The 18,686-nt window shown below is 40.9% G+C and overlaps 1 protein-coding gene across 2 annotated transcripts in view; it reads right to left on the bottom strand.

Annotated features, from left to right (window-relative positions):
- Positions 1-6,470: 6,470 nt before the first annotated feature.
- AFG2A (AFG2 AAA ATPase homolog A) overlaps positions 6,471-18,686 on the bottom strand; it is a 144,581-nt gene continuing 132,365 nt past the window's right edge. For both annotated transcript variants that reach the window (XM_083571155.1, XM_083571156.1), the window contains exon 16: positions 6,471-7,146. In XM_083571155.1, coding sequence (XP_083427281.1) covers positions 6,970-7,146 — 177 coding nt within the window. In that variant the 3' untranslated portion in view covers positions 6,471-6,969. The remainder of the gene's footprint in view (positions 7,147-18,686) is intronic.

An 18,686-nucleotide genomic window follows, 5' to 3' on the forward strand; every position in this document is an offset into this window, starting at 1 on the left:
CTTAGAACTGGAATGTCCATTATCCTTTAGGTGGTGTAATATGTCACTGTCAGTTGAGCAAAGTCTCAAGGGTACCTCAGTGCTGTGCGTCTGTCTGTAGAGAGAATCAGGTTTGCTATTTTGGCACACCCCAAATTTGCCAATCCTTCTGCTACTCTTTACTAATCCAAACAGCCAACAGAAGGTTAGCCAGTTCATTGTAGGTGCCACAATCCACAGAATTCTCCTTCGTGTGCTTCTGCACTTGGAACAAGTCCTCGTCTGATGGTGACATAATAAATTTATTAATAGGGATAGAAAACCAAGGCTGTTTTCTGTGGGCAAGTCCAGACAGGTGCTTTTTCTTGCAAATTGGTCACTCAGATCACATTTTTCTGTGTGCATGATTGACACACACTTTTTCATAGGTATCATTCTGCTGTTTCCCATCCACAACAGTGGGCGGTCCATGACGAAATATTTCCATGCTCTTTTCTAACCCCTCTCCTCAGTTACTCCTCCTCCAGCTTCTGCTATATTTTACCATTCGGAGCATGTGTGCAGGTGTTTTTGCACCTGTGCACACACACACCTTTAAAGTAACTTTCCCCCACAGGAAGAGCACTATAGCACACATTAAGAGCCCCTCATTACGTTCATTTCCATTAGAGTTTTTAAAAATTTAAGTATTACTATAGAGGTATTGGGCAAGACTGATATTTTGCTATGCCATAATTCTGATAGCTATCGGTTCCGATAAGGAGATCTTTGGGCAGTTATTATCACCATTCTGATTTATGCACTGTGATTAGTCTCCAAGGCAGGCTTCCTCAAATGCGGCCCTCCAGATGTTTTGAGACTACAATTCCCATAATCCCTGACCACTGGTCCTGGTAGCTAGGGTTCATGGGAGTTGTAGGCCAAAAACATCTGGAGGGCCAAGTCTGAGGAAGCCTGCTCCAAGGTAATTCCCCACATGTGTTGAAATCTTCACAGAACAGTACTGCCGAACTACGTTGATGAAATCCCAACATGTGCTCAATGTGCATCATGTGGAAATGGGCATGCTGCTAGGTTATGCTCAGGTAAAAAGCAAGTGGAAGTTGGGGTGCAGCAATAGGAACCACCCAATGAAACATCACCACACATGTGACAGCCCCCTCCCCTCCAAAAACCCAAAATTGTGCTTTTGAGTTTTCACAACAGCAGTGGATGTGTGGATAGATAATGGATCCTTTTTGCTTAGCGGTTTTCCCCAGTAAAAGGAAATCTGGAATAAAAAGCATTTTGATGACGACAACATTCTATGACAGTACAAAACACCTGCACGCATGAAGTCCACAATAAACCTGCATCTGGAAGCACCTGTTGCCACAGCTTCAAGCTTGAAGAATGGTTTGTTTATTTAAATTATTTCTAAACTGCACTTTGTCCAATGGATTCCAGGATGGTGTAAGATAAACATAATTCATGATTCATACAAATACAATAAAAACAGTACCCATGGGTGAGCAAATGCTGCTTCCCTTTCTTTCCTGCTTGTCCCAATCTGCTTAGTTCCTTCTTTCCAGATGACAGTCTCTAGCCCTAATTATGCTTCTACTTCCTGTCCCCTCACCATTCTTGACAGCAAAGCAGTGACATCAGAACTGTCCTAACAGCAGCGCTGACAAACCCCTCAGCCTCAGCATATGTGCTTCAATTGTGCATGAACATGTAGTATAGATTAAAGATTCTGCCCTTTTGATGCCACAGAAAGTGGGACATGATGATTGTTTATTGTTTGAACACTTGTGGCAATTGCATTTCCTGCTTTTAGGCATAGCCCTCAGGGAACAAGGCCTCAGCATTTTTCATGGGATCTGAAAGAGACACAGTTGCCATGTACCATATTAACCATATGGCAGGCACAAAGGATTGGTTTAAAGCTCATTAATGCAACACACACACACACACACACACACACACACACACACACACATATATATATATATATATATATATATATATATATATATATGAAGGAGAAAGCTTTACTGGATTGCCTAATTCATGTTAGTCAATGCAAATATGCAAATACTTACCATTATTATTCATGGACTGGGATTCACAAATAGCAAATACAGGAATCCAGAACAGTTGACTTGTTCTATGAATGGCATTGTTATCACTAATGAAATTGTAGTTGACTCCTGGAAGGCAGAAAATCTTACAAGGATTTGGAAACAAGGGGGAGAACATTCAAGCTGAGGGCAGAGTCTCATGACTGGTTTTTTCCATTCCTTCCATGTGTATGATGTGCAGGGTAAATGAGTTGCTAATTGCTGTAAATAGGGATTCAGTGCCATAAGCACATCTGTCAGTTGATCAACACAAGGGCAATGTGGGAACATGCACATCTGGCGGAAACTACCACTGGTAGTATTTTAGTACCTTATTAGCACTCCTTCATTGAAGCAGTTCCTAGAATGAATATACAGATCTTGACTCATGAAAAGGAGAACTCTTAAATATGAGAAGCAGGTTCGCCCAAAAATACATTATATGATCACGTAGTTATGCATCTAGAAAAAGTTTACAATGCATTTGCATGCACGCACAAAGAAACACAGTCTATACACACAGGCAAGGAACATGCAGAGACGTACAGTTCCTCTCACACTCATACAGAAAGCTCTCCCTCCATCTGACCCTGCTGCAGCTGCCACAGCTACGGATATTGCTGGGCTTCTAATTTTGCATTACACATGGACACACAGAGGGGAAGCAATGGAAAACTAGGTGGGTGTAAAAAATCTGACTTTTGTCTCCATCACACAGCAAAAGCGCCCAAACCAGCCAGAGAAGTCTGTATGCTTTTATCTAACCAAAGAAGAATTCTGATTATGTACTTCATTCACCAGTTTATATTCCTATAACTTCCATCAAAACCTGACTGTTCATGCCATTTATTTACAAAAAGTTCAGCTGTAACCTGAAGCTTCAAGTGAGACTACGCAGGGGTAAACCTTCCTTCGTTTTTTAATAGTTGGGAAATAATTTACTGCACCAAGGATTTAGCCTCACAATGGTAATATTGTGGTCAAAGAAGTCAAAAGATCCCAAAGCATTTTGTAGATTTGAATGCTGAAGGTGGGCTATATAGGATTTTTCTCCTGATGACAATATATCCATAAACACCCTCCATCCCTTTCTTAATCTATCCCTCTCTTCCTTGCTAATTTCTTTCCACTCATGATAATAAGGGGGGGGGATTTCCTCCTGTTTTAGAGATTTATGCTCATCATAATCAACGTCTTGCAAAATTGGTGCAAAAATAAAAATCACGCCAGCACTTGTGTTGTCATCCAATTCTTTCTGGGAAATGAGAAGGCAGGGCGGGGCTTAACAAAGCTTTCTGTGGTCAATTGTGTTATCGAGGCACTTGGCACTAACAGCTGATTCTGACCTACTATTAATCTCTCAGGAAAATAAAACACTCCTTTGTAGTTAAAAGTCTAACCAGTTACTACTGTGCATTTTCTCTCAGTAAAAGCAGCTTTCACACAAAAAATGCACATAGTGAAAGCCTTGAATAGAATCAGACGGTGATAACTAGTTGTTTCAGTGTTGCTCAATCAGTTTAAGCAATATTTCTCCTAAGTGACATAAATGCAACACATATTATCAGGTTTGTGCCTCTAAGCTCAGTGATGTCCAGAAAAAGGACATGCTACATGCTTGTGACAGTATCTCCAATACTGAGAATATGTAAAAGTGCATCACTGTTTTTGACAGTGGATTCAAAAAAACAATAAGCAAACATCAAAACAAAATGCCATTTTGAAATATTACTTTGGGATTGTGGTTCTTTTATACCAAAGGAACACACAGAAAGATAGTGTAAGAACATAATTAACCAGTCTGGCAAATTCAATTGGGCAAATGCATCAAGATTATTTCAGTCTTTTTAGGGGGTGAAACTAAATTTTTGCAAATTTCTCCAGCGAGCGATCTTAAAAATATGTGTTTGGGGGTGAGGAATTCAAAACTGCTATTATTTTTGTGATTGGACAACATTTAGGTTGATAATCTACCTTTGATTATAAAGCATATAAACTACTTTCGGAAAACCAAGTAATTTTATCTTCTGAAAATGCCAGGTAATGCTAAATACATACATACATACATACATACATACATACATACATACATACATACATACAAACAACTGTGAGTACTTGGGAATCATTTTTAATTATTTCCATTTTACACACATTTTTCTTACGAAGCAAAACTAAATTATATTAATTTAACCAAAATATATTTTGAATTCCCAAGTCATGTTATAAAATTTTAGCACCCCTCATCTTTGGAATTAGAAAGTTGAAAAATCCAACCTACCTCCAGGCATCAAAAAGAAAAGAAAAATAGTTTAGCAGTTTCTAAATTAGTATTTATTAATTACACAAAAGCAAGATTAGGGTACATCGAAACAGTGCCTTTGGGTTTTTCCTTTTACCTCTCTTCAAATAAATCCAGTGTTAAGATGCTCCATCGTTATATTTGGAACAGTAGCTCAATGTCTTTTAATGGGGGGAAATGCAATTTAGGATGAGGGTGAAGACAGATGAAATGTTTTCAGCATGATGGAAGTGGTTTGAACACATAATTTCTCCATTTGTTTTCAGGGCAGTGAAATGGGCATTCAAACCACATCCATTTCTTTCTTCACCCTTACGAAGCTCCTAAGAACACTTACATCAGTGCTGGTCTGTCATCTTTCGTCTGATAGGGTCATCTTTGTTTTGCTTAAAGGAAGTATTTTGAGTGCTGCCCAAGGTTATATGGTCAAATGTATCCATGCAATCCCTCCCCCCCCCCACCCCCCATAGCCACTATTCCAATCTTGGGAGAGAATATTGAACTTTCCAAGGTATGTGGTGGAAGTGGTGCTGAAACATTTCAGATGATTAAATTACCTGTTGTGTGGTGGGGGTGGAATTAGATGAACAATTTTGCAACTAAATGCTGAATATACATTGGGAAGATGTCCCTGGGAATGACTTATGAATCCTATGCATGTTTAGTTGGAAGTATATTTCACTGTTTCCAACAGGCTTAACTTCCAGGGTGTGGGTAAGATTACAGCCTCAGCATATGATGAAAGTGCTGGAAAGGAGAAAAAAGGCTGTCTCCAATGCTGCATGAGCAGCGTTTTGCAGGAGCAATGGGATGACTGCCCCCTCCTCTCTTCCCCCCTGCATAAACCCCAAATCCTCCAACCATCCAGAACTGGTTTTAAGGATGTGCAGAGCACTATTCAGTCTTCCTTTGATGGAAGTTGCTGATATGGCCCACATAACTCTTACATAGTTTTGTAGAAAATGGAATTTCAGGGAGCTCTTTTTTGCTTTTATTGCACTTTGATGGGAGGGAAATGATATAGAAGTTTTAAGATGGAATGAATGAAGGTAAACTGCAAGATAAAATGTAAAGAAAAGCATGCGCGCGCGCACAACTCTGATATGAATTCCCATAGATGGAAATGTTATAAAATTATGATTAAAATTTTGGCAGCAGTAACTCAGGTATGATTGTTTTTTTACTTAAGGGCAGGCATGATGCCTCCTGCACTTTCCACCACTGCTCCAACTCAAGCCAGGTACATTTCAGGTTATCAAGTTTCACAACAGGAATTTGGAAGAAAAAGGCCTAGCAATCTTTGCCAAATGCAATGTCTCTATTGAGTGACTCACTCTGTTGCCCAGATTTTTCCTAATTTGGGTACAACAGTTGGTACCTGAAATAGACCTGATTAGAATGTAGATACTTAAGGCCCAGGATGAGTAATAAATCCAAAATAGCCATCGGAGCAGGACCAGCATGTGGGAGAGAATGAAAAAAGAAGAGGAGGGAAGTGTGCCAGCAAACCTGACAAATTAGCGAGTTCTTCTTCGTGTAAAGCCTGCTGGGCCATCTTAAGGAGTGGCAGCAACAAACTAGGAAGTCTCTCTAAGCACGCACGTGCTCTGGCAAGTATGAGTGCATAAACATCTTTCCTGAGCTTCGTGTTCAGGAAGTGCGTTGGGCTTCGTGACAAGTTACACCCAGAAACAGTGTTGGCTTATTTGAACACCTCTCATGGAACTAGGGTCCTGAAAAAATCTGACTTCCTCTTCCCTTTTGTTAAGGGTGGGCTGTGGGAAGCGGTCTTGAGAGAGTCAGGAGTAGGAACTGGGAGCCAGGAGAAAAGGGCAGTCAGGTTCTATGGTTAAACCACAAGGCAGAACGAGAGGTCACATCAAGCACCAGGATAATTCCACGTCCCTGGCTTGTGCAGCACTATTGCCAAAAGAACACTTGTTGTGGTTGGGCCAGGTGGACAGAAGACGAGGAGTCAGTGTGGCGTGTCCTGTATTGGGAAGTTTTAAATATTTGATGTTTTAGTATGTGCAGATATGTCCTATGAGCTGCCCAGAGTGGCTGGGGAAACCCAGCCAGAAGGGTGGGGGTATAAATAATAAAATAATAATTATTATAACACCAGGCTGCTCTGCAGTGGGACTAAACTAAAGTTTATGCTGCTTCTGCAGCAGGAAGGTGTGGGAATTAAAGGGGGTTTAAAGAGATCTGATGAGCACCATCAGGCTTTGGAGGCCAGCTATGAAGAGTTTAGGGTCCTTAGCCTGGCTATGGAGCATCCTTTTGGATAACCTGCCCAAACTCGTGGGTCCCTGAGCAAGGTTGGGTCAGGTAGGTCTCTTTATTTACTTATCTGTGGGGAGCGGACAGGGAAATTTCTGGGACACAAAAGAAAGGCATGGAGTGCCACATATGGCACCTGAATTCAAGTTCCCCCAAACTCTGCTTTAAATTATTTGTGTTAGTTCTAAAGCAGAGAAGGGGAACCTGTGGCCTCCATACATTATTGGATTACAGCTATTCAGCTTATAAAAGAACCCATGGAGTCACATTATACAATGTACAATCGTTAAATAAATCAGTTTCTCAAAGTGAATGTAGCCCACTCTGTTGATGATAGCCGTCATAGAACTTCTGCAGAGAATCTGGAATTCGAGGAGTCACAATAGCCAAGGCTTGTTGGAAATGCCGTCCCATAATGCATTTTGCTTGTATATCTTCCTGAAGGGCAAGAAGCGCAGCTTCCCTACAAACCGCAGTTATCTGAAAAAGAAATATATGTATTTAAATAACAAGATTTATTGGTGGAACATTTTATCTGCTGAGGACTGGTGGCAGAGGACAGACGCAGAATGAAACAGAAGGCCACATTCATAATTTTCTTGAGTATCCATGGAAGCCTCTGCAAAAAATTGTTCCAAGCCTGGCAAAATCCACCAACGACACATTTACATTCTGATGTTTGTTATTGCAGCATACACGGCCCTCTTATATAAATAAAATATGCATATGGCAGATGCTCAATTAAAAATACACCAACTGATGGCAAACAATTCAGTAAGCATTCCAGAAACGAGAGAAAGACTATCAAATCATTTGTGACTTCTTTCTTGTCTCAAACTGCAACTTTAAAAAAAAGGTGGAGGGAAGGGGGAAGGAAAAGCATACAATTCAAAAAGAGAAGCAGGAAGGAAGAAAAAGTGTGGAAAAGAAGACTACTAATATCTTAAAGCCTGAGATGGGTTTTTAAGCTCCCTGGACTTCAGACAGCGGAAACAGCCTCATGTTAATGTCATTCTAAAGACACATTACTGTGGTGAAAAGCGCTTGAGGAATGAACAGGGGGACCACGATTTTCAGTGTAAGAGGGAAAACAGTGATTGATATTGACTGCACCCTTGTGTGTCTAAATGAAAGAGCCAGCTGAAATGCATTTGTCAGCCATTCAGTATATTTTCCTTGTTTGTTCACTTGCTGAAAAGACTTCCACCGCCCATGCAGGACTAATGGCTGCCAAAGTCTTTTAGTAGCTTTTTAGGGGATTTAGCATGTGTTTAGCATGCCTTCAGAGAAGAAGAAGAAAAAGCATGGATTTGGACATCTTTGTCAAGTTACTACAATATTGCTGTTAGTTCTGATCAGTGCTCTGCTGTTCTGCATTTTAATGCTTTAGAGCACAGTGAAGACGTTAAAGCAAAAAAGAATCACACACATTGCCATCCCACAGGTTAAAGTCTATGTACGCAAGTTAACGTAGGGAGCACAACCACAGGAACCCATGCTTATTAGTTCCTATACTCAGAAAACATCCCACAAAGCCTGATGATTTCTCAAGTAACACATAGAGTACCTTGATATGTTTTCCTTGTTTGCTCACTTGTTTTTTTGACACCAAAAGGCAAACCTTTCACAGAAAGTCTTATTCGTGCCATTGCATTTACAACTCAAAATGAACATGAACATCAAAAATCAGAATTGTGTGTGAGCAATATATTCTTCCAGTGGTCACATGAACCCAAAGGTCACATGAAGAACACTCATGACCAGCTTTTCTGCTACGTACTTCATGTTTCCAGTGATTATGTCAGGGGTTGTCAACCTGGCCCCTACCGCCCACTAGTGGGCGTTTCAGCATTCTAGGTGGGAGGCAGGGGGTTCTATGGCACAAGCGAAATCCTCCTTCCATTGAGCACTGGTGGGTGGTAAGGAAATTCTACCATCAAGAAAGATGCATTAGTGGGCGGTAGGTATAAAAAGGTTGACTACCCCTGGATTACGTAAACAGTGTTATAAGAAAAACTGATAATCAAAACTTGGGAACTCCCGGAAACTGAGAACAGGAGGTACACAGTGTTGCAACACTGCATCCAGTCTCAGAGCATCCGTAACAGGATGATGGAGGTCTGCCCAGCAATCTAAGCAGGGGCATTTGAGTAACAATGACACATACATATCGAGCATCAAAGTATTTGGATTATTTCTGAGAGACTCATCCAGTGTGGCCTGTGATGCACGGTTTTCACTGGAGAAGATGCTAATGAGGATAGGTAGTAGATGAATCTCACATGTAGAGCAAGATGTTCAAGAGGGATGAAGCCTCAAAGTACAGAATGGGAACAAACTATGCCCTTGGAATAGAATAGAATAGAATAGAATGGAATGGAATGGAATGGAAAGGAAATGCAGACAGCAGTGAAGAGTGGAGACATCTGTACTCCTATGCACTCTATCATGCACACTAACCCAAAGTACTGTGGATGACATGCAGCAGCTCATGGCTTAGCACATGCAGCTGCCAGTGGGTGGTGGAGGCTCAACACTGCAGGATGCAGGCAGAACATGCAGGCTCAAGCAAGACTCTTAACCTCTAAAATTCCCAGCCAGGTCATTCATGCAGTTCAGCAAGCCTACTTCCCACAGCATGTAGCCCTGAGAAAGAGGCAGTTGCGGTCAGCTAGCAGCAGCAGCCATCCCATGTCAGGGTCAGCCGTGAGTGGTGTGTATACATGTGGGTGAGACACCATGTCTGCCTGTCTGTCTCAAGACAGTCACACCCCACATGTCAGCATGCAGACAGAGAGCAAAGGCGCTGCTTCCTGCATGTTCAATTTCTGAAGTGCTTACTATTTGCTCATCTACAGACTGTAGTGATCACTAGTGATCCCTCAACATGCATTTTCAGCTCTCGATGTCATGTATTACCCGACTATCTTTGACACAAGCTAAGCCTCATCTGTAAAATGGGTAAATTTTTTCCTGGAATGTCTTCAAAATGCTTACATCTCCAGTAATATTAAGTGTATGTATACAATGGTTGTTGACAGGAACTTTACACACAATCATTAAATGTGCTTCTTAGATGAGCATCTTCTGTGCATTTTGCCCATTAAAAATGGGATGCCAACCCTAAGCAGCATATTGAGCCCCGCTGTTGGGCTCTATTCAGGTGCCAGAACGGTTTATTTCAAGAATCAGCAATCCTGTCTATTAGGATTCAGCCAGTCAACTATTTTGGAGAAGGGAAAACGCAACAGTGGTGATACTTGCTTTAAATGGCAAGATCTGATAATAAGAATATGTTATTAGTGCCTATCTTATTCCTGGGCATGTTTTGCAATACCAATCTTTGCGCACGCGCGCGCACACACACACAGAGAACTAGAATAATTGACACTTGACATTTCAACAGGACTAACATGTCCCAGCAAAAATGCCACAGGAACAGGGTGCATCACACATCCATGCAATAGCAGTATAGCCCTAGTTTACATATGTATCAGTGGGAAATTTGTCATTTATTTTAGTGAGGCTTAGAAGACAACCTAGTTGTTTTGATCTCAAATTATTTTCTAAAGTTACTAATGAGTAAAAAAGAACACACAGAATAGAGACCAATAGTAATATTTAGAGAGGGGGTTCTAATTGTCTCGATCATTTTCAGCTTCCTAGGTGAAAAATACTCTCAGGTATCAATTATTATACTCCTGAAGCCATGGACTGATAACCTAACAATTCATCTGCCAGGATGAATCAGATGAGATGAATAGCTGATTCAGCTTGCTTGAGTCAGGTCCATTGTGGTTTTAAGCACTAACTTTTTTTCCAAAGGGCTGAAAGTCCTTTTCAGCTTCTTTGTATTTGAAGTGCTCCCAAAAAAACTTTAAAGAATATCGAGAGACGGGGCGGGCAGGGTGGTAGTGGGGAGAAATGAGCTTCTGTGTTTAAAGTCTTAGGCATTTTTTAAGAGTGGCTTGGTTAATGCATCCTCTGCCGGGAACACCTGTGAACTATTGAATTTAATTGGGCTGCAGCTGGTGCAGATTGTATGTGCAGCGACTGGCAGCCCGATAAGCCCGTCTCTTACATTGTGTTGCATTTTCCTTTCCCTTTCATTCAAGCTTGTCATCCCCCCCCCACCTCCACCCCCCAGATGGTTACAACAGACCGTGTGAGAAAGGGATTAGGGACCTGGAGCAGATTGGCATCCTGTGGTGGTTTGTGAATAGTGCAAATTGTGGAGCTTTCCCGGATGACGACTACCTGCAAGAGTGCGGGCTAGCTTGCCGCACACACACTCCTAAGCACGTCTAAAAGTAGGATTAGAGAGTGGGAACATCAGCTTTCCCACTCAGCATGAAGGACCGTGAAAAGGCTTCAGAATTAGACCTTTCAAACAATGATGAAACCCCAAGGGTCCAATATGAAAAGGTACCCCCCAACTCAAGTCTTTTCTGTGACTGACTCTTACTAAATCAGTCGTATGCACCTGCTTACATCACAAATAAGCCCTCATCACAAATAAACCCCAAATCCGACCCTGAATAAAAAAAGTCAACATAAAGGAGAGGAAGTTTAAGGCTGCCATGGTTTCTCTGGACAAGGAATTAGGAGGTCAAAAATCATAATTTGTTACTTAAGATATCTCTCCTACATCCTGCTAAGAAACTCCATATAGCTATAGTTTTAAAAAGCCAGCTCTAGCTTCAGTCTTCTTTCATTCATTTCCCTCCCATTCCTGAGTTTTGGAGTACATTGTCAGCAATATGCCGATGACACACAACTCTGCTTCTCTTTTACATCTGCAGGTGTGGCAAGAGATGCACTGGACCATTGTCTTGCCTCAGCAACTGACCAGATAAAAGTCAATAATACTGAAACTCAAGCCAGATAAGACTGAAGCACTGCTAATCGGTGGTTCCCTAGACTGGATGGATGGCAGGTGGCCTGCTCTCAATGGGGTTACACTCTGAAGGAACGGGTATGAGACATGGGAGTTCCTCTGGATTCATTGCTATTGCTTGAGGCTCAGGTGCCCTCACTGGCATGGAGTGCCTTCCATCCACTTCAGCTGGTGGCCCAGCTGTGGCCCTATATGGACAGCAATACTCTAACTTCTGTTGTCTGTGCTCTGGTAACCTCTGGGTTAGATTACTGCAACACGTTTTACATGGGGCTGCCTCTGAAGATGGTTTGGAAACTTCAGCTGGTGCAGAATTCAGTGGCTAGGTTGCTCACCGGGGCAAGATGCTTTGAGCATGTAACGCCAATTCTTCCTTGACTATACTGGCTGCCAATGAATTTGCAGGCCCAATTCAAAGTGTCTTAAACAGCTGAGCACAGCAGCACCCCAAGGACCTTCTTGCTCCATATGAACCAACCCAGACCCTGCAATCATAATCCGAGGCTCTTCTTTATGTGTCTCCTCCGTGAGAGGTCAGGAGCAAAGGGGAGGCCAATGAATAGCCGTATGTCAAAACTGAGCCCTTCTATTTGATCTTACTGAACGTATTAAATTATTAAGCCTAGAGGAAAACACCCATATAGGATCTCAGAATTCCATACCAGCTTTGAAGAAATACTGAAATTCTCAACAAAATAGTAGTAATTTATGCCCTAGAGCCACAACTGAAGGCTAAGTGACTTTGGGAAAATATTGTCATATGAACTGAAGTTTACAGCTTTTGCAAATATCACATGTACTTTATAAAAATAAGATCCGTTTTGTGTCTATACGTATGCTTATCAAATATCCACATGATACTTGTTTATCTCTACTGATGCTTATCTAGTTGTCATGTGTTTGCACAGACCCAGTAAATGAGAGACAGATGAACTGTGTTCCCAGAATTAACACATGGACCATGCAATAAACAGAGAAGATTATTTGTGTTAGGCTTTTTATGGGGTTATGCCAAATCCTTGTACACTGCATAAAGGGTCTTTTAGAAAGATCATGCTCATTCTCAACCATTCTGATAAGAATTAACACCCACAGGGTATGTTCTGAATGTAGCTACAAGCCTAGTTTCCTTTTCTCCTGTTTGTGATTTTTCAACTATACATGAAACCTTTCCAAGCAATATATTAAATGTAAATTCCAATTTAACATTTGTAACTACAAGCTCTAAATGCAGCTGCTTTCCAAAACATACTGATTTGATACAGATCCCATCATTCTGGCAAAGGCATGGCAGGACTGCACCTTTAACAAAAGAATTCTGTAACAAAAACAAGTTTGCACATGCTGGGATGGAATATTTTTAAACAACATGCCCTGCCAAGTGCTAGTTTCAGCTGTATTTGTGGAACATAACTGCATACATGCACTTCAGAATGAAACTAAGTTTCATTTCTGGAACCTATCTTCGGAATAATTATTTTTTTGAGAAGACCTCTACAAATTAATCCACATATACACTTTAATACCCTTGTGTTATCTTTAGTACAGGCACATTTATATACCTGGACATATAAGCTATTGTGTGCACTGTATGTAGGGGGGTATCACTTTCAAGACTTGGCAAATCATAGGGTCATATATCTCAGCACTCAAAGGACCTCATTGGGAAATACTTGTCAGCTGTGGTCAGCACAGTTCAAGAAGATGATGACTGATAGAGTCAAAGGCAAGCTGAAAAGATGACAGACTAGAAGGCAAACCATATTTTGAAACACTGCAGGAACCAAGTATGGTTAAGCCTATGGACAAGAAGATTAAGTGGTGACACTTTAAATAAAAAAGCAAGCAGAAGTTAAAGAATTGAAGTGTCCAGACAATGGGAGAATAGATTTATGTTCTCATAAATTCTTATTCTTAAAATAAGGTCATCAATGCAATAAGTTGCTTAAGGAAGCAATAAACTTTCTCAGCCCAAACTTAGAAGTCCTATCACAGATCTCCCACATCTTCTCATTTGGCCATAACTCTTATTTCCATTGATTCAATGTGTCAGAAATTAGAGCTAATTTTTAGAGATAACATTTCCCTAAATACCAGGTTGTACACATACTATATTGATGGTATTCAGATTTTGGTGAAAGTTTGTGGCCAGAATAGGGACAGAGAAGTGTCTCCAATTTCCAACTTGCTGGAAATTTTGGGTGGTTATCGTGCATGTGTCTTTTTCCAAGGAATTCATAAAAGAGTTGCCAGCTGCAGGCAACCATCCAAAATACTTTCTGGAAAGCTGAAGAGCAGGAAGATTGCAAAGCTCTAAAATCATCACTGCCAGAATAGATAATGTTCCCTTTAAGAGATGAAAGTGGCTGATTTTCTGCATTGGGTTATGAGCAGAAAAATGTGTTTTGGCCACAAGTTTGTATGCCATGATGAGAAGCACAACACCTCCCCCCCCCCAAAATGTGGAATAACAAATACAAGTCCAACTCCAAGCCCTACACCATCACTCTAAAGGCAGGAAAGAGATAGCTAAAAGATGGATGACAACGTCAGTTTTTCCTCAGGGTGTAAATCAGTGGAAATAAATGTTTTCTGCTATTATGGGACTTAACAATTGTGTGTGTTTTTTCTTTGCACAGATCTCACCAATTAAAGAATTCTTATAATATAGCTATTAAAAGAATGAAGAAGTATGGAGGGGGGGGGGGCTGAACTACTAGATTGGCATGTGGATTCTAAAAAACTGATGCATCCATGCATGGCTTTGTCAAGAACAAACTCTGTTTATCTTTGTTTTTCAGTCCCCTACCTTGTCCAACATACACAAGTCAGACAGGCATAATACCAGTACATTTCCAAGACTGTATGACGTTTGTGTTATTTTTGTGCTAAAGAGATTTGACAACATCTTTGAAAGGATCAAGGGGATCAAGCTTCAGAGTTTCTGTTGGCTTCCTTCACACAACAGTTCTATATTTACTCAGATAGGAATGTTAAAGATAGGTACATAAAACCTATGGCTTATCTGTATTGTGGATTTTATGAGCAAGGCAGTGCTATGATTCTCCAAATATGAAGTGTAGCCCAGACCATTAGGACTTCCATGATTTTGAGTTCACATGACCTTCCTTATGAAGCATGAGTCTCATAAGCTCCATCCTTCTCATTAAGCTAGATTCTGTACATGGAAGATGTGTAGTCATCAGACAATTCTTTGCACAGCTGCATTTCTTGTACTGTGGCTGCCTTGCAGCATCCATCTCCCAAGCTAGAACCTGGAAGAAGTAAAGGAGGAATAGGAGGATTGGAGAGAAAGTGAGGGTTCCAGTTCTTTGTGCGTATCCTAATAGCTTAGGTAGGATTAACATGGAAGGGTTCTGGGTGTTTGCTCTTTTCCCACAACCATTTCCACAACCCTACCTAAAACCATACAGGGTACACTGGGTACAGCTACCCAGGGAGGTAACATAGAGGCAACTCCTTGGAGGTGTAAGGAGATTAATTACTGGATTCCTTCCCCCTTAGCTTTATTCACAACGGAAGAAATGTAGAGGAGTTGTCGATGATTATAATAATGCTATTATTGCATGGTTATGAATGTGGAGTTTATTGTATTGTCTTATATACCTTGATTTTTTTGATTGTGATTTGTAAACCACTTAGATTTCTGATGAAATATGAAGCGGTTAAGTAAGTTAACTAACTTAAGAATAAAGAGAAGAAGTGACAGTAACAGCTATCCGGTTTCATGAAGATGCACTTAAAAATGTCTGGCTTGTAACTAGTATAGGGCTCTTCTGAAAATATCAAAGAAGATAAGCAAATGACACCGAGAAAGAAAGGGCAGATAGGGGAGAGAACATGACCAACTGAAGGGAAGTTCAATAGCATTAGCATTTAGAAGCTTTTAAATGTAAACATAAAGATAACTCAGATTTGCAGTCACCAGATTCACACACAGGAATAATTAGAACTTCAAAATGCTAAAATGCTCTGCTAACAAACATGATGCATTGGTATCAATTGCTGGTTTCCTCCAAAGATTTAATGTACTGTATAACATTCTGGATTATTCAAAAAACTCCTGAAACTAACATTTTCCAGTTCAGACCATTATAGAGGAAGAAAGCAGGGGGATCTTTCACCCCAAAACATATACAATATTAAAATTTCATTGCCAAACATATATGTGATGTGCTTTCCACAGTTAATTTTTAATTTCCTGACTATACCGCATGTGAAATTTTCAAATACTTTTGGCACTCATTTCATGACATATGTGCACCTTATTGTAGGAAAGCAGAGTCAGCCCAGTATGGAAGCCTCCAAACTAACTGAACAATCCCTGTGACTGTAAATGTTTCAAACTGAGTTTCAGGAAACGACAAAACGCTACAATCCAAAAAGGATTACAAATGCAGTATAATGGTTGCCACACTCTTCCCAAAATCGGCTCCACAATAAGAGAAGGCAGGTGTTTTAGCCAGCTTACATACAAAACTGATAATTTTCTGTTCGTGTTTATAAAAGCCACAATTCATAACTGACAGAAGGCTGTAAAACTTGGCACCTTCCCTCCTACAAAAGATTTCCCCCATGTATTCAATTTATTTTGCTTTACTTTAAGTCACCCTAATTATGCCAGCATCTTCAGCTGATGATTGTATTAGTCCTGAAACAGTCCCTAAACAAATGAGAGCTTTGACTTCCATTGTTAAAAGTCCTGCTTCCAATTTTTGGAGTAGGAAATTAAATAACTTACAAATGAAATACTGGGCTTAGGACCAAACATTTGAACATTGCCCTGTCCTTTTCAGAGCAAGGAGGAAGCGGCTGCTGAAGAAGGGACAAGCCAAGAGAAATAATGTTTAACCTCAGCCCCATGTGAAAGTGATTTGAGATAATCGAAGGAGTCTGCAAATATGCTAAAAATGGGACCACATACTAACAGAAGAGCTTTACCAGGAAGTGAGAAATGCACTGGACCCTTATCTTTACCAGAGCTATGTGAGGAAAGTGCTGCTATGGCAGGAGTAGTAGTGAAGAAATCTCTTTTTAATTTAAAACTACAAGATCGTGATAACCTGTCAAGTCCTTTTCCTGTGTCAAGGCTTGGTATACAAAGCAACATGGATTTCAATTACAGGAATGAAGGCTGCATTCCTAAGCACACATAAAAGCATAAGAAGAGCCTGCTGGATCAGGCCAATGTACCATATAGTACAGCTTCCTGTTCTCACAGGAGCCAACCAGATGCCTGTGAGAAATTCTCAAGACAGACCCAAGCACAAAAGTACTTTCCCCTCCTATGGTTTCCAGCAACTGGTATCCAGAAGCATTAACCTACTGACTGTGAAGGCAGAGCACAGCCATTGTGGCTAGTAGCCACTGAGAACCTTACCCTGCATGAATCTGTCTAATCCTCTTTAAAGCCATCCAAGTTGGTGGCCATTGCTGCCTCCTGCGAGAGTCAGTTCCATAGTGTAACTAAGCACATAGCTGTCAACTTACAGATTTGAAAATAAAGGACCAGCAGCCTCGAAAATAAGGGATCAAGCAGCCAAATTAAGGGATTTTCAGAGCACAGGTATGTTCAACTTCTGAGCCCCTCCGAGCCAAAGGCAGAAAGCCCAGCCAGCAGCCAAACGAAGCCTCAAGCGGTGGTTCCCACAGCACAGCAACCTGGCAAAGGGGATGCAGCAAGGAAAACCACCGTTACCTCTCCGCTGGGAAGCGCTGAGCAAAGGCAACGCGGCCGATTTAATCTGCACAAGGCATGCAAGCTCCACCCCCCAGTCGTTCTTAGACTCCTTACTGGGTGAGCAACGCAGCCAAGCAACACAATTGGAGCCTCCCTCCTCCCTGGCCGGCAGGGAGGGAGGGAGAGGAGCTGCTTCCTTTGAAACCCGGGAAATTTACGGGATATCATCAATCTGAGACAGCAGCGGGACACGGCGCTGGGATAAGAGAGTTTCCCGCCAAATAAGGGACGGTTGACAGCTATGACTAAGCATTGTATGAAGAAGTGCTTTCTTTTATCTGTCTGGTATCTTTCAGCATTCAGCTTCATTGGATTTCCATAAGTCCTACCGCTCTCTATCAATTTTATCCATTCAATTGCAAACGTCTATCATGTCACCACTTACTCACCTTTTCTCTAAACTAAAACGTTCCACATACTGGGAAATGCAACCCATTAAGTTCCATAGGATTTGTTTCTGAGGAAACACACACAAGGTTACACGGTAAGCTTATTTTTTTGAACGTTAGACTAATTTCCATTGTTGAAGAAGTTTGCAAGTTACACAGGATGTTTTTAATACTCACGTTTTACAGGTGAAAGGCACAGAGCCTGATACTCAAATAACACAAGTTCAGTCACCTCATATATATATAGTACTATTTTACTTATTTATTTGATTGATCAGGATTTCATAGAAACATAGAATCACAGAACTGCAGAGTTGGAAGGGACCACAGGGACCACCCAACCCCCTGCAATGCATGAACCTAAACACGCGGTCCAATCTGAAACCATTCTGGACCCTGCTTAGCTTTGCAAATGTGCTAGCTGTTTTATTGCTGCACCACCACTTAGTCATCAAAAGCTCAGTTTGGATATTAAAACTACTGATAAAATCAGATGCTAGAAACAAGTTAGTCTAAGATTTTTTTTGAAATGTAAATAAATTCAGCAGTTTTAAAAATATGAATTATAAAGCACATGGCAAATTGTCATGACTAGGTAAGACTTGCTTAAACAAAAAGGTTCTTAGCAGGTGCCAAAAGCAGTACAGCAAAGGTGGCTGCATAGTATCAATGGACAGAAAGTTCCACAGAGTAGGTACTGGCACACTGAAGGATCAGTTCCTTGAAAGTGTAGAACAAACGTAATATTGTCACTTATAAATACTTGCTATTGTAACCTAATTGGGAATCAGATTCCCTTGCTGATCTATTCCACCAGAGATCTATATACTACCAGTAGTAAAGGACAAAGTGGTGGGGCAGAGGCTTCCCACAATGACCAAACAGATGGTTCTAGGAACCCCATAAGTAGCTTTCTGTTTTGCTTTAGCTCTCAGCTCTTGATACACAGCAGTCCATTGGATCCAAACTTGTA

This window comes from Podarcis filfolensis, assembly GCF_964270895.1.
Source record: "Podarcis filfolensis genome assembly, chromosome: 9".
Classification (NCBI taxonomy): Eukaryota; Metazoa; Chordata; class Lepidosauria; order Squamata; family Lacertidae; genus Podarcis; species Podarcis filfolensis.